Source organism: Spea bombifrons, chromosome 1, assembly GCF_027358695.1.
Source record: "Spea bombifrons isolate aSpeBom1 chromosome 1, aSpeBom1.2.pri, whole genome shotgun sequence".
Taxonomy (NCBI): domain Eukaryota; kingdom Metazoa; phylum Chordata; class Amphibia; order Anura; family Pelobatidae; genus Spea; species Spea bombifrons.
The window spans coordinates 147,632,375-147,649,705 of record NC_071087.1 but is presented as its reverse complement, the minus strand read 5'-3'; the positions used below and the strand labels follow the sequence as shown (position 1 = coordinate 147,649,705).

Here is a 17,331-nt window from a genome sequence, read left to right as displayed (position 1 = left end):
ATTTGATCAGTTTGTCCTAAGAAATGTTAACATGCCAAAAAGGGGGGTCATTTTCTACATTACCCTACATAAGGGATTGGCACTCCAGTTTCTGTGGATTCCAACTCCCATCAGTGGTCTTGTCATGATCGCACTTGGTGTTCTCCTTGCCTACTCATGCCCTGTGAGCCACCATAATTAAACATTATAACGTACGTCTTTTTACGATTTGTGCAGGTCACATGTTTTGTTTTTAAATTGTTTTGGTAACTTGTTATAAATTGTTTTACAAGATACTGAGCCCGTACCTCGTACCTGTCAAGCGAGGAATGGAGGACAACTGGCTTGGTTACCATGACTTTGTGGCAGTGAGCGGAGTGTCTACATGGGGCTGGTATTTAACTGTAAATTGTAAAACATGCACGCCGGGCGATCAGGCTCGGTATTGACTTTTTCTCTACCGAAGCGTTTCATATTCTCCGCATTGTGATCGGATAGATAAGCAGCCCGGCGGGCTGCGCTCTTCCCTGTCTGAGTTGGGGTATTAGCCTTTTGTAGAGGAGTCAGGTACTAGTCCCAGCCTTTTGAACCTTTTCATTTGTACAATGAATAGCCCACAGCGGTGTGTGAGCTGGTCTCAGTGAAGGCTGAAACTGTTTACAAAGGCCTAGTCCGGTAATGAGGAGCCTTCAATCAGCCTCGGGGCATTAGGCTGCTATTACTGTAGGCATTGCAGTAATAAGTCATGGTTTTCTGTTTTTTCTGGGTTTTTATTTTTTATTTTTAGCAATGTAACTGAACTTCTGCTGGTGACTGTCTGAGAATGATGTATTTATAGTGTGACTATAAGCAATCGGTAGCCATTGTTGGTGTATTTTAGAAATAACCAAAGTTAAGAGTTAGTCGTCATTGCTGGGTTCCTCTCGTATAGGCCATCCTATTAATGATAATCCGTGCCATAGATTTACATACAATTTGCTTTGTGGTTATTTATTGGATTTGGTTTTAGATAATTCATTATTAGAGCTCCAGCTTTGCACCTATACAGCTTTAACCACATGGGGACTTTGCGTCTAACACCTGGGCAAGAGTCACAGGTTTTTCAGTCCTGTGCCGTTGAACGTTGATCTAGTGTGAAAACTGTTAAATCCTGCTCAATAGTTTGCATTTTCATAACCTTTAACTCTTTGTGTTTGATGTTCAGGTGCTCCGGATCCTACAGCCGGTGCCAGTATAGATGACGAAAACTGCTGGCACTTGGATGAAGAACAGGTCCAGGAACAGGTGAAGTTGTTCCTCTCGCAGGGCGGCTATCACGGATCAGGGAAGCAACTCAACTTGCTCTTTGCAAAGGTACGATAGAGTGACAACCTCAGGGTATAGGCGGGATTTCTTGGCAGACGGGAAGCTGACACTTTGTTAGTTTCCGATTCCCACCATTAAGGTTTGTAGGAAATGTCATACAACAAAATATCCGATGATGAGTAAAATGTGTTGTGTTCTTTGTAAGCTCTGTTCTGATGCACGAATGGGTAATGGTGACAGAATTTTGGTGTTTCTGCAGATGTAAGAAGGCTGGTCCTATGAAGTTGTCCTTATTGCCTTGATTTCCTCTGTTCAGGTTGTGGTTACGTCTAGTAAATTATGGAGGCTTAACCAGAGGTCTCTTTACCTGCCGCCCCCTCCACGGTCGGTGTCTTCTCTACATTAAAAGGTGCACCATGTCTTAAAGGTGCGCAGCCTCCTCTAATGCCGTCTATAGAGGCTATGCTGAGTCGGCACAGCAAGACGGAGATCTGCCGCCCTAGGCCAGGGTACTGGGCTTAAAGGAATGTGTCAAGCATGACCCCTCATTTACTTAGCATTATAGTTATTAAAACGAGTGTTTCACTTGGACAAATTAATTGCACTAGAATTAAGCAAACAAACCTATTGCTGGGAATATAAGTGTTCCCAGCAAAACTTAGGAAGTTAATTGTAATTCTTTATTTAGTTACTAAACTGTAGGTTCTAAATTCAGCAGAGTTGGTGGAACTGCACCTTTAATAATACAACTTGCTGATAGCTGATGGTGTCTGCTGCCCACCACTTGCCTCTGCTCCAGGGCAGCACGAGGGCCGCTGTCTTGTTGCCAAACCCGAAGCTGGAAGACATAACTGTCACGTAATGGAAGTATATGTATGTTATATAATACAGGGTTATGGGATGTATATTATTTGAAGTGCGGCTTTTGGCAGGATGGTTCTGGGTGGGGGACATACTTGTTCGCTTGGACATGGATCTAGCGAGACCCTTTTTATTTCCCAGAGATTACCTGGCTCATCGCATGTTCACTGCTTTTCCGGATACAGCTCTTTATCGGATCTCATGCTCTTATTGTGTTGATAGAGCTGTAATCCGTAAGGTAATATAATTAAAATTCATTAAAGGTTGTGTCCTTTTCCCCATTATTTTCCGGTATTGTACGTGGAGCGTCTGTGAAATCCCCCCGGGGTCTTCCCCTTCGCCAGGTTTATAGCCGCTGAAACCCGTTTCCCAGGATTACATGCAGTCCGCCTATCTGGTGCCTGCTGGGCCCAATTCCTGAAACCAGCTGTCAGGAATAATGCATCAATAGCATGCGCAGGCAGGAGCCCAGTGTGCACCCATTCAAACAAAGCTGGTTTTCATGAGTGACCAGGTTCAGTGACTGGGACAACTGGGAAGGGGGAGGGGGCCAGAGGCAAGCGCCATTACTTTATTGTGTATAGGGACGCCGCATATCACCTAACAATATAGGAAAGTGATCAAATCCCTACATGTGTGAAAAAGGGCAGAGCAGAACACATTCACTGCTCCTACTTAAAGCTGCTGTTCCACTTACACGCATTCATTGTACTCTCTAGTTAAACGTTTAGTTTCTATGACAACAACCTAACAGTGCCTGCTTTTGTGTCACATGACAGTTCAGTGTTCCCAACGAAAAAAAAGGTGCACAGTTTGACTTGATGAGTTGTTTCTGGGAAGGGTTTGGACGTTCGACCGCACTAGGGATGGGGTTTGTGCATCATAAAATACTCCATTGGCAAGCATTAAAATTCATGTCCTACCTGAGTATATACACAGTTTGATTCCCTAAGTGATTAGTAACCCTTTATATATCATATCATCTAAACTGCTCACAACGACGCACAAAAATATTATTTATTTCTTGAAAGCAAGCAACCTATATAGCAGGATTAGTCAACATTGAGTCTTCGGTTAAAATTGACATCTTTTATTTGGCCAGTGCAGAAAAAGTCAAATAAGCTTTTGGGACATAAATGTCTTTTTCTATCCAAGAGATCTCTGAGGCCTCAAATATTGTCTGTTGGCCTAATAAAAGGTTAATGTAATTGGATTCTCAGGATCAGTACCGGCAGCATGAATCCCTGTCAGCCTTTAAGAGCCGCACTAATCAAAGAGTGCCCTCATCTCACGGGGAGAAATAATAATAATAAAAAAATAACTGCGCTGTCGGGGATGATCATGGAATAGAGTTGCGAAAGTTCCCTACAAAAGCATCCAGCGCCTTTGATGCGCGCATGTATCCACCAATTCTGACTTTTCTTTTTGTTTGACAGGTGCGGGAGATGTTAAAGATGAGGGACTCCAATGGAGCGCGCATGCTGACGCTAATAACTGAGCAGTTCATGGCGGATCCTCGACTCTCACTATGGCGGCAACAAGGCACTGCAATGACTGACAAATACAGGCAGCTCTGGGATGAACTAGGTAACTTTCATTTTATTGGACCAAGAGGTTAAAGAAAATCTCCCATGTATCCCTGTAGAGTCCTGGCCCATTGAAATCATTGCTGACCCATTGTTTATAGAAATGGGTATAGGGGCGATCCATACATTGTGTAGACAGGCATCCTTTGTGTTCCTCTTCGCATCTGGCAGATATCCCGTTTGCCGGTCTCCCCGTTTCGTTAAACTTCCTCCACTTACAATGTGAGCCGATTGGGCGCCGATCCCCCACCACCCCCAGTTTCTGTCTGTTTACATTTTTGGAACCGTTTCTGTTTTGTAGCTTTAATCCTTTGTATGTGTTTACTGTTATAATGAACACTTGTGGTGCCAACTTGGCAGTGGTTTGTCAGCGAGTTATTTGGCATATTAATACGGGAACTCTATGTTCACTTCCCTGCGGTGGGTTGAGAGCCAGCCATGGGAATCGCCTGTGATCTGGGCTAAGAGGCGCAGTGGAAACGGCCTCCTCTGTGAGGCGCACGGTACAGCAGAACATGTTCTCTCTCCCCCCATAACTGCGTTTGTTAAGCTGTTGGAACTGTGAAGCCGTTGGACTTTTTACGTTAATTAGTGCCAAATTAGTATACTGAACGGATGGGGAATATCACAGAGAATCGTGTCTTCCTTACCAGCCGAGCAGCGTTTGTGCAGGATACTATTTCTGAAAGAAGCATGTGATTGATGATAGGTTTAAATCGTGTTAAATATGAATGCGGCGGTGTGCAACCGTTCAGGTATTTAAAGATCTGAGTCCGTCCATATGGCGGGAATGGATTTAGGAAGCGAGTTCATGAGACGGGTGTTAATCTTGCTGCGGTGTTAAGGGGAGCTGCATCCTCTATTGCATTTATGATTTCTTTGAATCTTCATATTTGTAATGCTTTAACACCATTAGCACCAGAGACGTTCTGTTGCATAATATTTACATTGTCACTCATGGGACGTTTATTTTCCCTATGCTGGTATCCTATGGGGGATGTTCCTTGTAGACCTAATGACAAAGCCAACTATTCTGCCAAATTGGTAGGTTACAGGTGGAACATCTGTGACCCTTGCAGGTATAATTCCTAAATGCCCTTTTTTTTCCGAAGCAGCATGACTTTAAAACCACCTTTGGCCCTAACTCGCTAAGGATGTTTCCATAGACTCCATGATATTAGGATTCGTTGTTCTAGAGCTTTTCATATGATACGTATACTTTTCAGAGTCGTCATGGGTTCTAGGACCAATTCTAGGATTACCAATCAGTGTTTATTAAATGGATGTGAGATTCTGGTTCCAGTGTACGTCGTGTGTACGTCGTAAGCTCAAACGTCTCCATAAATACCAATAGCAAACTGCATCGAGTCCCATTTTATTGAAAAGAATGAAATCGTCATCTGGAGCTGTTGTATTAAACCAATGGGAAGTCGTACTGCATGTCACAGTATGTTTATGTTGTAGTAGATTTTGAATGTGCCACGCATGACAAGCCCAATATTAAGGAATAAAATCCTTTTGTTTTTATCCTTTTATTTCATAAGTTGTGATACGAGCGGAAACATTTTCTCCATAGCAGTTGGTCACTAAGCTCATTTAACACTTACATCATGGTTAACGGCTTCAGTATTGCGTTTGCCTGTTCCTGGAAGGGTTAAACCGAGTGCCTTTTGCAATCTGTGTTCTCCATAGCCGCTTCGTACTCGTGGATAGGGAAATTGGTTAAATTCCTCGTATCTCCAGAGCTGGCGTCACTTTTGAGAAATGTGTTAGATGCGTTTCTTCACTATACTGGCGAGAAGAAGCAGCTTGTGAGGTCTCTGTCCCCCCGTATCTCCTAACACCGGCGCCAGCGAGCGGATAGATAATCCAGAACATTCATGGCAGGACTCCGCTGCTCAACAGAAGGCCGCGCAGAGTGAGGACAAGGAGAACGTCCGATCTGCTGCGAAGAGGAACAAACCGTGAAATCTCCGGCACGCGCCTTTATTTTTGGCTTTAGATTTTTCCCAGTAAAGTACGTCTACTTATGTTTGTTTCCTTTCTCCAAGGATAGAGGACCATTGACTTAATTTAATTTGCTGCTAATAAATTTTAATTTGGCGGTGGCTGTGCATTTGTGTAGAAAACTCACTGTACTGCATTGTATAAAACCCAACGCTGCAAACCCAAAAATCCTGGGGCAAAATCAGAAAGCTCGGTGTTAGTAGTTTAGGGATTCAGGAGGAGGGCTTATGATAATTAACAAGATTCGTCAACTTTTGTGTCTGTATCCAATATTATACGCATTCCAAATCCAGAAGACCTCTGAAATTTAAAGTTTGAGAGATTTACGTAAATGTCCACCAAAAGGCCATTTGTTGCCTTTTTCCCCTCCGCCTCTAGCTTAGCAGTTCATCAAAAGCCTCGGAAACAAAATGTGTCCCACGAGTGGAAGAGGATCGAACGCGTTGTTTGCCAACCTCTGGAGATGTTTGCCTACAAGAACCGTATCGTATTATGACACTCACGTGACCGGAAATCTTTGTCGCCCATGATTTCCCGTGACATCAATGGATTTTTAACCAAGTAGGCTGCGTGTTCTAAGAGGCCTACAGCGTTATGCTTTCTTTGTTCTCCGTTGGCTTATTATGGAGAAAAAGGTAAATAAGAAATGAAATTGGTGTCTTGTGCTCACTGAGGAAGGAAGCCTTTGACCCACGTCGAGAATGAAGGACCTGAATGCAAGCATCACGCGTCACCATCGGGGCTCAATGACTGGGATGTTATAGGTAATTTCAATATTGGGGTTATATTTAAACTAAACGCCCCACTTGTCTTTTGCTGTAATTTAAGTGTCTGTTTAGTAAAAGGTAAGTGACAAATTACACGAAGAAGTCCCCGCGTTCTTTTCACCTGTAAAGCGCAGCCAGCTTTCATCGGGCCGCAAATGAATCGTTATTCTTGTCAACCTTAAAGCAAGCTATAATTGGTACGGCTACTGTTCTCAAAGCGAGGCCGTTCATTGTCAGTTTAATAAAGCTGAACGTGTTTCAATGAAATCCCAGAAGTTTAATTTGATAGTAAGAGTCATGTAAACGAATTCAATGCCGGTATCTGTGGCTTGGTGAATTGACAGGTCCGGCTGCTTGTTAGCGATCACGTTACCGAATACCAGGTTTTTCCCTGCTAATTAAATAGTATTTTTTCACCCAAATATTATGTCAGTTATTTTTTTATTTGATCAAGAATTCCAATTTCTCCCCTATACTTTTACCTTTATTTTAAGAACTTGGCAGATGAGAACCCGTCTAGCCTGCCCAATTTTTCCTGATGTAGATGTAAACACTCCACATTTAAATCCCATACTGTATTAGCTTCTACCGCATCTGCTGGGAGGCTCTTCTATATGTTTTTCACCCTCTCTGTAACCTTAAAAATTGAATAAATAAATCTTTGGAGATATAATGAAACAGAAACGACGTGTTGCTGCTTCTGATGGGAGGCAGTTCCGTTATAACTTGATGTTCCAAGATGTAGGAATATATACATCACCTTTTGTTAGCATGCTGTATATAATCTCCTATTACAATTGACAACAAACAGGAAAACATCAGATAAACTGAAAAGGTGCAATTTCCGGGTTTAATTTGTTTCCTATTTTTGGCTGGATTTCTTATGAATCGCATTAAGCTGCACACACACGCTTTCCTAGTGAGACAGTCTGAATTACCAAAAATAATAATCCAATCTTTTTTTTCTGTCGAAAGATATCGTTACAGAAATAGACACTAAGAGAAGAGCCATAAACTGCTTGGGTATCATTCTGTGGTCTTGCATTACCTAGCCGCTTCCGGCTCTCCCAACCCCCCACCCGGCCACGTAAATAGATTGCAGCGTTCGGGAGGCATAGGGCTCCCCCTTGCCATCAGAAATCCATTGCATTAATCAACCAGCCAGCGCGAAATGCATGGGGAGTGATTATACTATCATGCACAATGCAGTCGGCATGAAGCACTTGTCAAGTTCAATACATCACGGTTTAATTCTGTAATAGAATGAATTAGAGCAAAATGAAACGTTCTGTTCTTCCAAGAACCGTGGCCTTTAGAAGTGGTTCTTTCTGCAGACGGCTTTCAAAACAATCTCACAAATGAAGCCAGGGCTCCGGTGTCAAAATAGAGACACCGCGCAAATGTGAACACGCTAGTGTTAGAATTGTACATCACGCCGAGCGTTCCTATGGGGATGGCTGCTTTTTTTTGATTTTTTTTATATTTTGTGTTTTTAGAGACAGTTTACGGCTTCTCGGAAATAGGTGTTTAAATTCTTACCGCATCGGAGTAAAATTTTAGCTGCATTCGTTTTTTTGTATTTTCTGTTGATATAGCTCCATCATATTCCCCATCGCTGTACAAGTAGTTCATCACATAGCTGTTTTGACTTAGGTAGGTTTTATAAGACAGCGCCACAGACTCTCCTAACGCATATGTTTATGAATAATGGATTTTTCAATACTTTATATTCTAATTATGACAGGGATCACAAAGGGAAGGGAGAATGTTAAAGCCCATAATCGGAGACCGGCAGAAGGTGTAATTACCCAAAGTATCCCAGAAAAGCCTCCAGCTACCTATAACTGTAGTTCTATTATTGGTTCCCAGTCCTTCATCTAAGCGGCGCTCTCTGAATGATGGCATTGCCCCTAGATCATAATATGCAAGAGAATTAATAGGGTTAATTTGTGATGTTAAAGCTAATGTTTGCTTTTCTCACTGGCTTACAGTCTTACTGGATTTTGATATGGTAGACTGTTCATGAAATCGCTACCCCATCCAAGTAGTTTTCCTCCTCTAGATTATTTTGTGCCGGGCTGAAGTGGTCAGTGAGCAAGAAATGCATTCAAAGTATGTTCTGCACAAATCTCTACATCAACCTACGCAAGGATTTGAAGCTTAAGAAAGAAATCTTTTGCCTCATCGCTTTACAGGCAAGACGATGTCTCAGGCTGGGAATAAAATAAACCATTAATAGAACGTTGGTGTGGAGCCGTTGGTGTAGAGCGGTAAAATTGTATCTCTCCCCCACCTGTGGCTTTTCATCTGCTTGGTTCTTTCCAACAGCTGAGAAATGCAGTTCCAGTAAAGGATCTGGAGATTTCACAATCCGCAAGCAACTAGAGAAATGGAAGGTTTAAAGCAGGCGGAAGTGCGGCGCGTAGCTCGTCGGCGGCTGGTAACCTGCCTTTTCTAGGTGTTGTGAGGCCACCTACAGGTCTCCTCTGTACTTGGTATGGTTGGTTGTGGCTTTTCTGGTACCTGGACAATGCAATTTACATTTTCTCAGCAGCTGGAGAATTGTGAGATGCCTATACATACGGTATACGGTCCTGTACCTGCTTCCCCGAGAGATTCTGGTGCTGTCGTGCGAAGAGCAGGGTAACAGAACCTCAGAAGGAGAACATGTAGTTAACATTGTGTTAGGAATGCTGCCGCCATCAAATTGTCTTATCTGGAAAACACTCCCCCCCCCCCTTCTTTTGAATGCTTTCTGAATGGTACAAATAATAAGGCTTCCCACTCTGCTGGATGCTTTGAAATCCTTTAAAAGCCAGCCCTCAAAATCTGTCGCACAACAAAGGGGCTTATGTGGAAATGGCTTCACATTTACAGCTCTGGCTTCGAATCGGGAGCAGGAAACTTGTATCTGCCGGAACCTCGGCACATGGATGCCAGGAGGGTGATCTCAAAAAGGTCACAAAATAGAGAGCTTAGAAAGCTAATGTTGGGAGTTCTGGCAAGAAATGTAACTGAGCTTTTTTGAGCTTGATTATTTTTTTTATTTTTTTTTAAACATTCGCCTGATCCCAAAAGCAAATAATATTCACACAGCTTGTTTGGTTTAATTTTTGTGAATAAACTAAAAAAAGGTAGAATAAATATAGTATACCAATGGTTAGTTTAATTAACCATTTGATGAATGCTTAAACTGTGGCAGGATTAGATGTTTTTTTTGCTATAGAAGTTTTTTCGGCTTTTAAGGCTACTAAATTCCTTTATAAGAGACGGGTAAATGCCGAAATAAAATCACTAGCCTCTGCTTCCGAGTGTATCTGGTCTACAATCTAGAGGAAGAAAGGGCTTTAGTGAACCGTAGGGCATAATTTTATGGCAATTTCCCATCAAGATAAGTAAATATGTGTCCGTACTCCAGCTCGAGGAGGATTGGGAGATCCCATTACATTTTTAAACGCAACCTTTGAACAGATTAATTCCCCAGAAATGGAGTTAAAATTGTTTAACTAATGCCATGTGGTAGCAATGTATGGTGATTGCTGTGGATCAGTTTATTCAGAGACTCCCTTCCCTCGGGAGCGCAACATACGCTTTATGTAAAGAAGCGCCAGAAGATCAAAGAGTTATATGGAAAAAAAAGACAGACGAGAATAGATTCCATATTTGAAGTGGTGAACTGCTCAGTCCTTTTGTACGGGAAATATAACCGCACTGCCTGCTTTGGCAAGACAGGGGCTTAGTACGGCATATGTGCGGTATTGATCTTTGATCCAATTTTATTAATAATCCGAGGCTTACCTTACGGCTCTCGTGGACAGTTCAGCGACAAATGCCTTCCCGAGGCTCTATTTGTTACTATTCTTATTATGAATGTCCCTGTTTAAAGGGAGTGCGTGACAGCCATGTTCATGAACCCAAGTGTGCGTCGCTGATGTCAGATTGTGTAAGCCCTTGCCACAGGCGCCCACTTAGTTGGGGATTTTTTTAGTAGCCGGATTCTAAATATTTCCAAAGAGGTTGTTTCGGGTCCTTTACCTTCTCTTGCATTTATCCCTAACGTGTCACTTGATTGGATCGCATCAGTTTATTATTCTAAATCATTTATTCAAATGTTCCCGGTAGTACGTAGGTTTTAGCTGCGTATATTTTGTTCATTGATCAGTGTGGGTCCCGTTAACTGAGTGCCTGTTCGTACTTCACTCAAGGTCAGTGCTTAATTTGATTGTGATGAATCCCGATTTCACATTTTTTACAATGCCTAAAGGTTTGTTCTTTATCTCCCTTGTTCTTGGATGGGCAAGTCATTTTTTTTTCTTATCCCATCCCCCACCCCACCCTCAGCCCTTTAACTTGTCACTACAGGGGCCTGGTCTCATCAGTATGAAGACACGCATGACCTCTCAGGGTAATAGCATGATGTCCATACAGCGTAGCACTTTAATGGCTTAGCTTCATTGCAATGCAAGGACTCATCATGGTGTTCTTCAGCTAGTATTGTTAGCATAAGCTGCTTACCTGTTTTGTTTGCTTACGTAAACAAGACATGCGTATATACATGTAAATGTGTGTTCTTTCGACATTTGCTTTCTTGTACTAGATGCGTTTTGGACAGCATGGAAGGGGGAGGACAGAGCTTATTCTCCTGTCCTCCTCAGATGTGCCTGATCTGCGATTTCTCCTTGATTCATCTCTTCCAGCGGATTGTCCGACTGATTGAGCAGATCTCTTCGAGTGTGCAAAACGCATTCTTAATAAGCAAATGAAGTGTTGCTGAAAAGCACTTTCAGACATCTTCACGCCGCTGTCAGAGTTCACATTGGTGAAGAGACAACTGATTAAAAAAAAATGTTGATGTGAAAATTGGGTTGCTTCATCCCCCGATGCATTTAGCCTGTGCAGTTATACAGTGTCAGGGATTCAGATTGTGAACCCGTGGTATGTGTGAAATGTCAGCGCAAATTAGATTTCTCTCCCGACTTCCTCAAAGGAAAGGAGAATGTTAAACAAATTTCTCCGTTAACCTAATTGTGAAAATAATGGGGTTGGAATGGAGTGCTGCGGCTGAGATTTCACTGAATGGTATGAGACCGGCATATGGGCTCTAAGTTAGACTTTGAATCATTTGTGCTTTTGTTCGCGTTTGTCCAGCGGAGTCCAGACGTATTGTCTCCTGTCAGCCCTTTACGTTCTGCGCATCTAGGACGGTGTATATGGATGTATAGATCTGTGTGCAGACATCTTGCTGTATTTATCTCTGTTCCTCTGGAAAAACATTGCTAATCTGTGCAAATAAGCTACTCTTCGGGAGCAGAAAATGTTCAAAATTACCCTGAGTTGGGTATTGTTCTACATGTAAATGGATTAGTTGAAAAAATCAGACCTCTTAATAGGCTATATAACAGTTCTTGCTAGTTTTACCATCTTAATATCTTTTTCACGTATAGATATCTATGATTTTGCTTTTTTCTTGCTCTTAACGTTGCTTGCGCACAGGTATTCACGTAGCTGGCCCATCCAGAGGATTCATGCTCTTGCCATGCCTTTTGTTGCCGCTATACATCTATTCCGGTGACTATTTTACCGCAAGTCTCTGTACATTACATGTAGCTTTTTAAACCTTTGAGCATTATCCACAGTGTGCAGCAGCGGGCCTCTGTCACACAAAGAGTTAAACTGATCCACCAAGTGATTAGTAGGAGTTGCACTGTATAGATCAAATGCCATGCGGCCCTTATAGTCAAATTTTAGTACAGCATGAACAGGGCCCTCCAGCCTTGTATTCTTATATTTTGAAGAGAGCTGACGCAAAATCACATCAAGGCTGTGCTGGGAGTTGGAAGTGTCACAATGACCCTTTTCTTTCCTTTCTTGTTGTTTAATCCAGTTTTTTTCCTCCCCCCTCTGTTAGGTGCCCTCTGGATGTGTATAGTCTTAAATCCCCACTGCAAACCGGAGCAGAAGGCCAGTTGGCTGAAACAGCTGAAGAAATGGAACAGTGTTGATGTGTGTCCCTGGGAAGATGGGAACCATGGAAATGAGCTGCCCAATTTAACCAATGCTTTGCCTCAGGCTGGAAATGCCAACCAGGGTGAGTGAAACCTGCTGTAAAAAGTACCCCCGCATACGCGCTTCTGTTCACTCACTGTATAAATATCCCAGGTCGGTTTGGCTCCACTTCTTTTATAAATACGACCATGTGTGAAGTTTCTAAGGGACAGCCCAGAGCTGCTGAAAACACTCACACACTCTAGTGGATAATTAGTTTAAATCATGTAGAATGCTTACTGTTGATTATGTCTTCCTTGTAATCTGAAACTGCCCACTATTTCCTAGCCTCCCTTTACAGACTCATTGATTGCTCCAAGAGTCATCTTGGGTTCCCTGCTCATGCCCCCTGTGGCATTTTTGCAAATTTTTTTGATTCCTACAAAAGCAACTTTTTTTTTTTTGAGAAACATGTGAAAGACTATTTCCTTCCATCGTAACAGATTCATCGCACAGACCTCATCGAACAGTGTTCACACGAGCCATCGAGGCATGCGATCTTCACTGGCAAGATAGTCACTTGCAGCACATTATCAGCAGTGACCTTTATACCAACTACTGTTACCATGACGACACTGAAAACTCACTCTTTGACTCTCGTGGGTGGCCCCTTTGGCACGGTAAGTTGCACAACCATGAAGATGCTTCAGTGACTTGGTGCTTTGTTTAAAATTCTATAGAGTTTTAATTCGGGAGGAGAAGTGGTTGGATGAAATACTTCATAATAACCGCTGATTTTGTTCTGATATCAAACCATGTTGCATGGGGAAAATCTGTTTGAAGAAGGCTACATGAATGCTCTGTGTTTTACCCCTAGAGCATGTCCCAACCGCATGTGCAAGGGTGGATGCACTGAGGTCCCATGGCTACCCACGAGAGGCCCTCCGACTAGCAATAGCCATTGTCAACACGCTAAGGCGGCAGCAGCAGAAACGGATGGACCTTTTTCGAATCCAGAAGAAAGGTACGCTACAACCCTGTAGGAAAGTGAAGCTGTCTTCTGGTACATTGTGTTCTTTTCGCTCCAGGGGCAAACTTTAATGAGAATTCAGTAGATTAACATATTTAACATAAAACCAATGAAATCCTAGTTTCTGATGTATAGTCTTCTAAACCCTACAAAAGACACAGCACACAATATTTGGGCTTTTCAGTGAGGTCGGAAAAAAACCAACTTTTGCTTATAGCAAAGAGTGTAATTAAAGGCCACATGTCCGGCTTACTGGAGTAAATGATTACAAAATCTGGCTTGATTTTCTCTTGGACTGCCTTCACTGTCAAGTTTTAATAAACAGGTTTAATTCTTTACAGTTTATTTTAGGCTTGTGTTGATTTTATTATATTTTTTATCTGACTAGAGCTTCTACACAAAGGCTTAACATCCATAACAAATCTTGAAGGCTGGGTTGGCCATCCTTTGGATCCTATCGGTACGCTGTTCAGTAGCCTCATGGAAGCCTGCAGAGCTGATGATGACGGATTCCATGGGTTCTCTGATTTTACAGGTAACGTGTTTTGCTTACGATAGACAAAATAGTGTAATGGCATTCCCATGGTATTATTTGAATTAAGAGAGAGGACTGTCAATTATTTCTTTGAGAAAGGTACATTCGGTAAAACAGTTAATGTTTCATAACTGAATTCAGGTTTAATCAAATAATTCTGACACAAATGAGTGTCAGTGCTGAGCACAAGGCGTATGGCGTGCCACAATTTCAATAAATTACCCCGGATACCCACTGCTAGTAATGAATGATTGATAGTGTTCCAGCCGCAGCTCTTATTAAGTTCTAAGGAGGTATTATTGAGATTTGTCGTGAGGCATTGTGCGCGGCTTTTATGCTGCAGCCTGCACAGCTTCAGCCAGGAAATTAAATTTCTTTATTTTGATTTCTGTATAGTGCTAGGCCATCCCCAAATTGCTAAATGTAAATCGTACAACCAAACTCCGTAACCCTTTGTTAGGTGATTCTTTGAATGTGTTGAGCATTTGATGCTCCTAAAGTTGACACGATACACATGTTTGGGTTTTTTTGTTGCAGGGTGGATCAGCGTATTTTCTAGTAATATATTTCAGTTATATTTCTGGCGTTTTCTTTGTGTCTTTTATTATATAGGGCCGTTTGCATAAATCCAGTGGATATTTTGTATAGTAAAGCACTGCTCATCAGGAGTTAGATGATCAGCCAAACCCCTTGGGTTGGTCCTTCATAACGCCTAGTCAGTGAGATCCGTCTGCAAAGACAGAGAAACTTCCACCTGCTGGTTTCAGAATAAGTTAAGGAATAATGAAAGCTCCACAGTCAAGTAGATAATATCACCCAGTACAAAGTGTGTAAAATTGATTAAAACATGTTAATGTTTATTGATGTGATTTCTTGATTTCACTATATGCATTCCAAAAATAGAATATCAATTCTTCTATTATGCAATTTTTTTTCCCCCTGACAATTTGTTTGCTTTATGTACAGACGTGTTCGGGCATTGCAAGTCTGTGGATTATCAGCATATGTCTCCCCACAAGTTTTTAGAAGAAGGAGAATCCTACTTAACGCTGGCCGTGGAGGTAGCGCTAATAGGACTAGGACAGCAGAGAATAATGCCAGACGGTTTGTACGCACAAGAGAAGGTGTGTCGGAACGAGGAGCAGCTCATTTCTAAACTGCAAGAAATCGAACTGGACGATACGCTAGTAAAAATCTTTCGAAAGCAAGCAGTCTTCCTATTAGAAGGTACGGAGGTCAATGCTCTAAAGCTCGTGGGTCATACCACACTGAATCCAACTCGGGGTGAACCGTTGGCTGTAATTGGGGTCATAATCAGTAAAGTCTTCCCCATCTTTGGATCTAACTTTTTGTAGTACAACTAATACAGAATAAAAAAAAAAAACACCCACCTTAATTTCTCTACCTGATTTTAAATTGATAACATTTTTGCGCCAGATAATTTTCAAAAAAGATAGATATCCTTCATGTTTTTTTCTGTGTTTTCTTTTGTTGGAGAGGATTTTAGATTCTTATTCTCCTGCAAGTCTGTTAAATCACAAACAATTAACCCCTTCTCTTTCTCCCTTCAGCTGGTCCATACAGTGGTCTGGGTGAAATTATCCATCGAGAGAGTATTCCAATGCACACATTTGCCAAGTATCTCTTCACCTCCCTCCTACCTCACGATGCTGAATTAGCATACAAAATTGCACTGAGAGCAATGAGGTATGTATTGCTTCATGGTTTTGTGCACACAGCCCGGTATATATGCGTGATTTATACACGTGTGCCGTTCATTTCTGTAGAGATCATCTCCAGGCAAACACCCAGACCTTTCCCCGGGATTGGCTCGGTGGAGGTGAATTAAGAAACCACGGGGCACATCATCACACTGACACTTTAATTTAAGTACGGAATACCGAGTCATTTGAAATTCTGGAACGTGTGACTATTATGAGCGAAGTTTAATCACACAGCTCCTTCCACCGAAACCTTTGCTAAATAATTCATTGCACTTTGAAAATTAGATTTTTTTTCCCCTTTTGAAAACGCAGAGTCTAATAAATATGGTCGACTGGATCTAATTGGGGCTTTCCATCCATTGTACTCTTCAGAGAACCCGAGTGTAATTTGTGGACATAACCTTTATGATACGGCCATTGAGGTTTTCCCTCGGTGAATGCTGCTTAGTTACCAAGTTACACTATTGTCTGATATTATAGGAAGTGTGTGAAAAAGTCACAATGTGGAAATATTTTCAGTGTGTTTTTTTTTTTTTCCTTCATTTGTGTAACTATTTAGACTTAACACTTTAGCTTGAGTGCACTTTTTTCATTACTTCCTAATTTTGGTTGAATTTTTTTCTTTAAAATCTTCAGGGTTATTTATTTCAGGGGGTTGTTTGTGTTTAAGGTACACAGAACAACTTTTTAAATGTGTATAAATACTGTGTATAGTGCATCTTAATCTATTCAGGGTTTTTTTTAAATTGGCATGGATTCTTATTTAATGAGTATAATTATTATTGGCTGTACTTGTAATGCTTTAGTGCTAAAAACATCCCTATGATATTTGCTGCATGTGGACTTAAACATAGTTGCAAGATATTAGGTTTTAATTGTGTATACATTTTCTCTGGCATCAAGGAGAGCCGTATAAGTGCCGATTTAAAATGCTTACTCGCTTGTGTGTTTTGCATTTGGTGGAAATCTATACTTTATGGAATCACAGACACCAAGTCTGTTTGTAATCAACTTCTTGCTGCTTAGTTTTCCGTTCTCCTTCGTTAGATTTGTGTGCCTGTGCATTCTGAATCTTCTGTGTTTAAGATTCTAGTTTGCCTGTTGCCATTTTTCTTTGACCCGTCATTAATAAACCGTGTGACCTATTGGCAGGAACATCAGGGACGGTCAATAAGTACCGAACGCTGAATAAGGCACAGCAGACTGGATCCAATAAACGGAAGGCTCTGGGGAAATTGCCTTGTTTATTAAATCCAGTCCAGTGACTGACCTTTAAGTAATGGGTTTGAGAGCAATACTAAAACACTGTCCTCTTTCTCCAGGCTGCTAGTGCTGGAATCCACGGCTCCTACAGGTGACATGTCCCGGCCACACCATATTGCCTCAGTAGTTCCTAACCGTTACCCCCGCTGGTTCACCCTGAGTCATATTGAGTCTCAACAGTGTGAGCTGGCATCTACCATGCTGACAGCAGCCAAAGGTGAGTCCATTAATTGCAGTGCGATAAACATTGGTGGAGTTCTATTCTTTTTAACATTTATTTATGATGGCA

General features: G+C 41.8%; 1 protein-coding gene across 1 annotated transcript in view; it reads left to right on the top strand.

The window, feature by feature from the left end:
* Window positions 1–17,331, top strand: part of ZSWIM6 (zinc finger SWIM-type containing 6) — a 47,825-nt gene that overhangs the window by 26,135 nt on the left and 4,359 nt on the right. Inside the window, exons 3-11 of the mRNA XM_053448030.1 lie at window positions 1,184–1,332; window positions 3,582–3,732; window positions 12,414–12,593; window positions 12,994–13,170; window positions 13,368–13,514; window positions 13,909–14,055; window positions 15,022–15,282; window positions 15,627–15,762; window positions 17,102–17,259. Of these exons, the coding sequence (XP_053304005.1) occupies window positions 1,184–1,332; window positions 3,582–3,732; window positions 12,414–12,593; window positions 12,994–13,170; window positions 13,368–13,514; window positions 13,909–14,055; window positions 15,022–15,282; window positions 15,627–15,762; window positions 17,102–17,259 (1,506 nt within the window). The remainder of the gene's footprint in view (window positions 1–1,183; window positions 1,333–3,581; window positions 3,733–12,413; window positions 12,594–12,993; window positions 13,171–13,367; window positions 13,515–13,908; window positions 14,056–15,021; window positions 15,283–15,626; window positions 15,763–17,101; window positions 17,260–17,331) is intronic.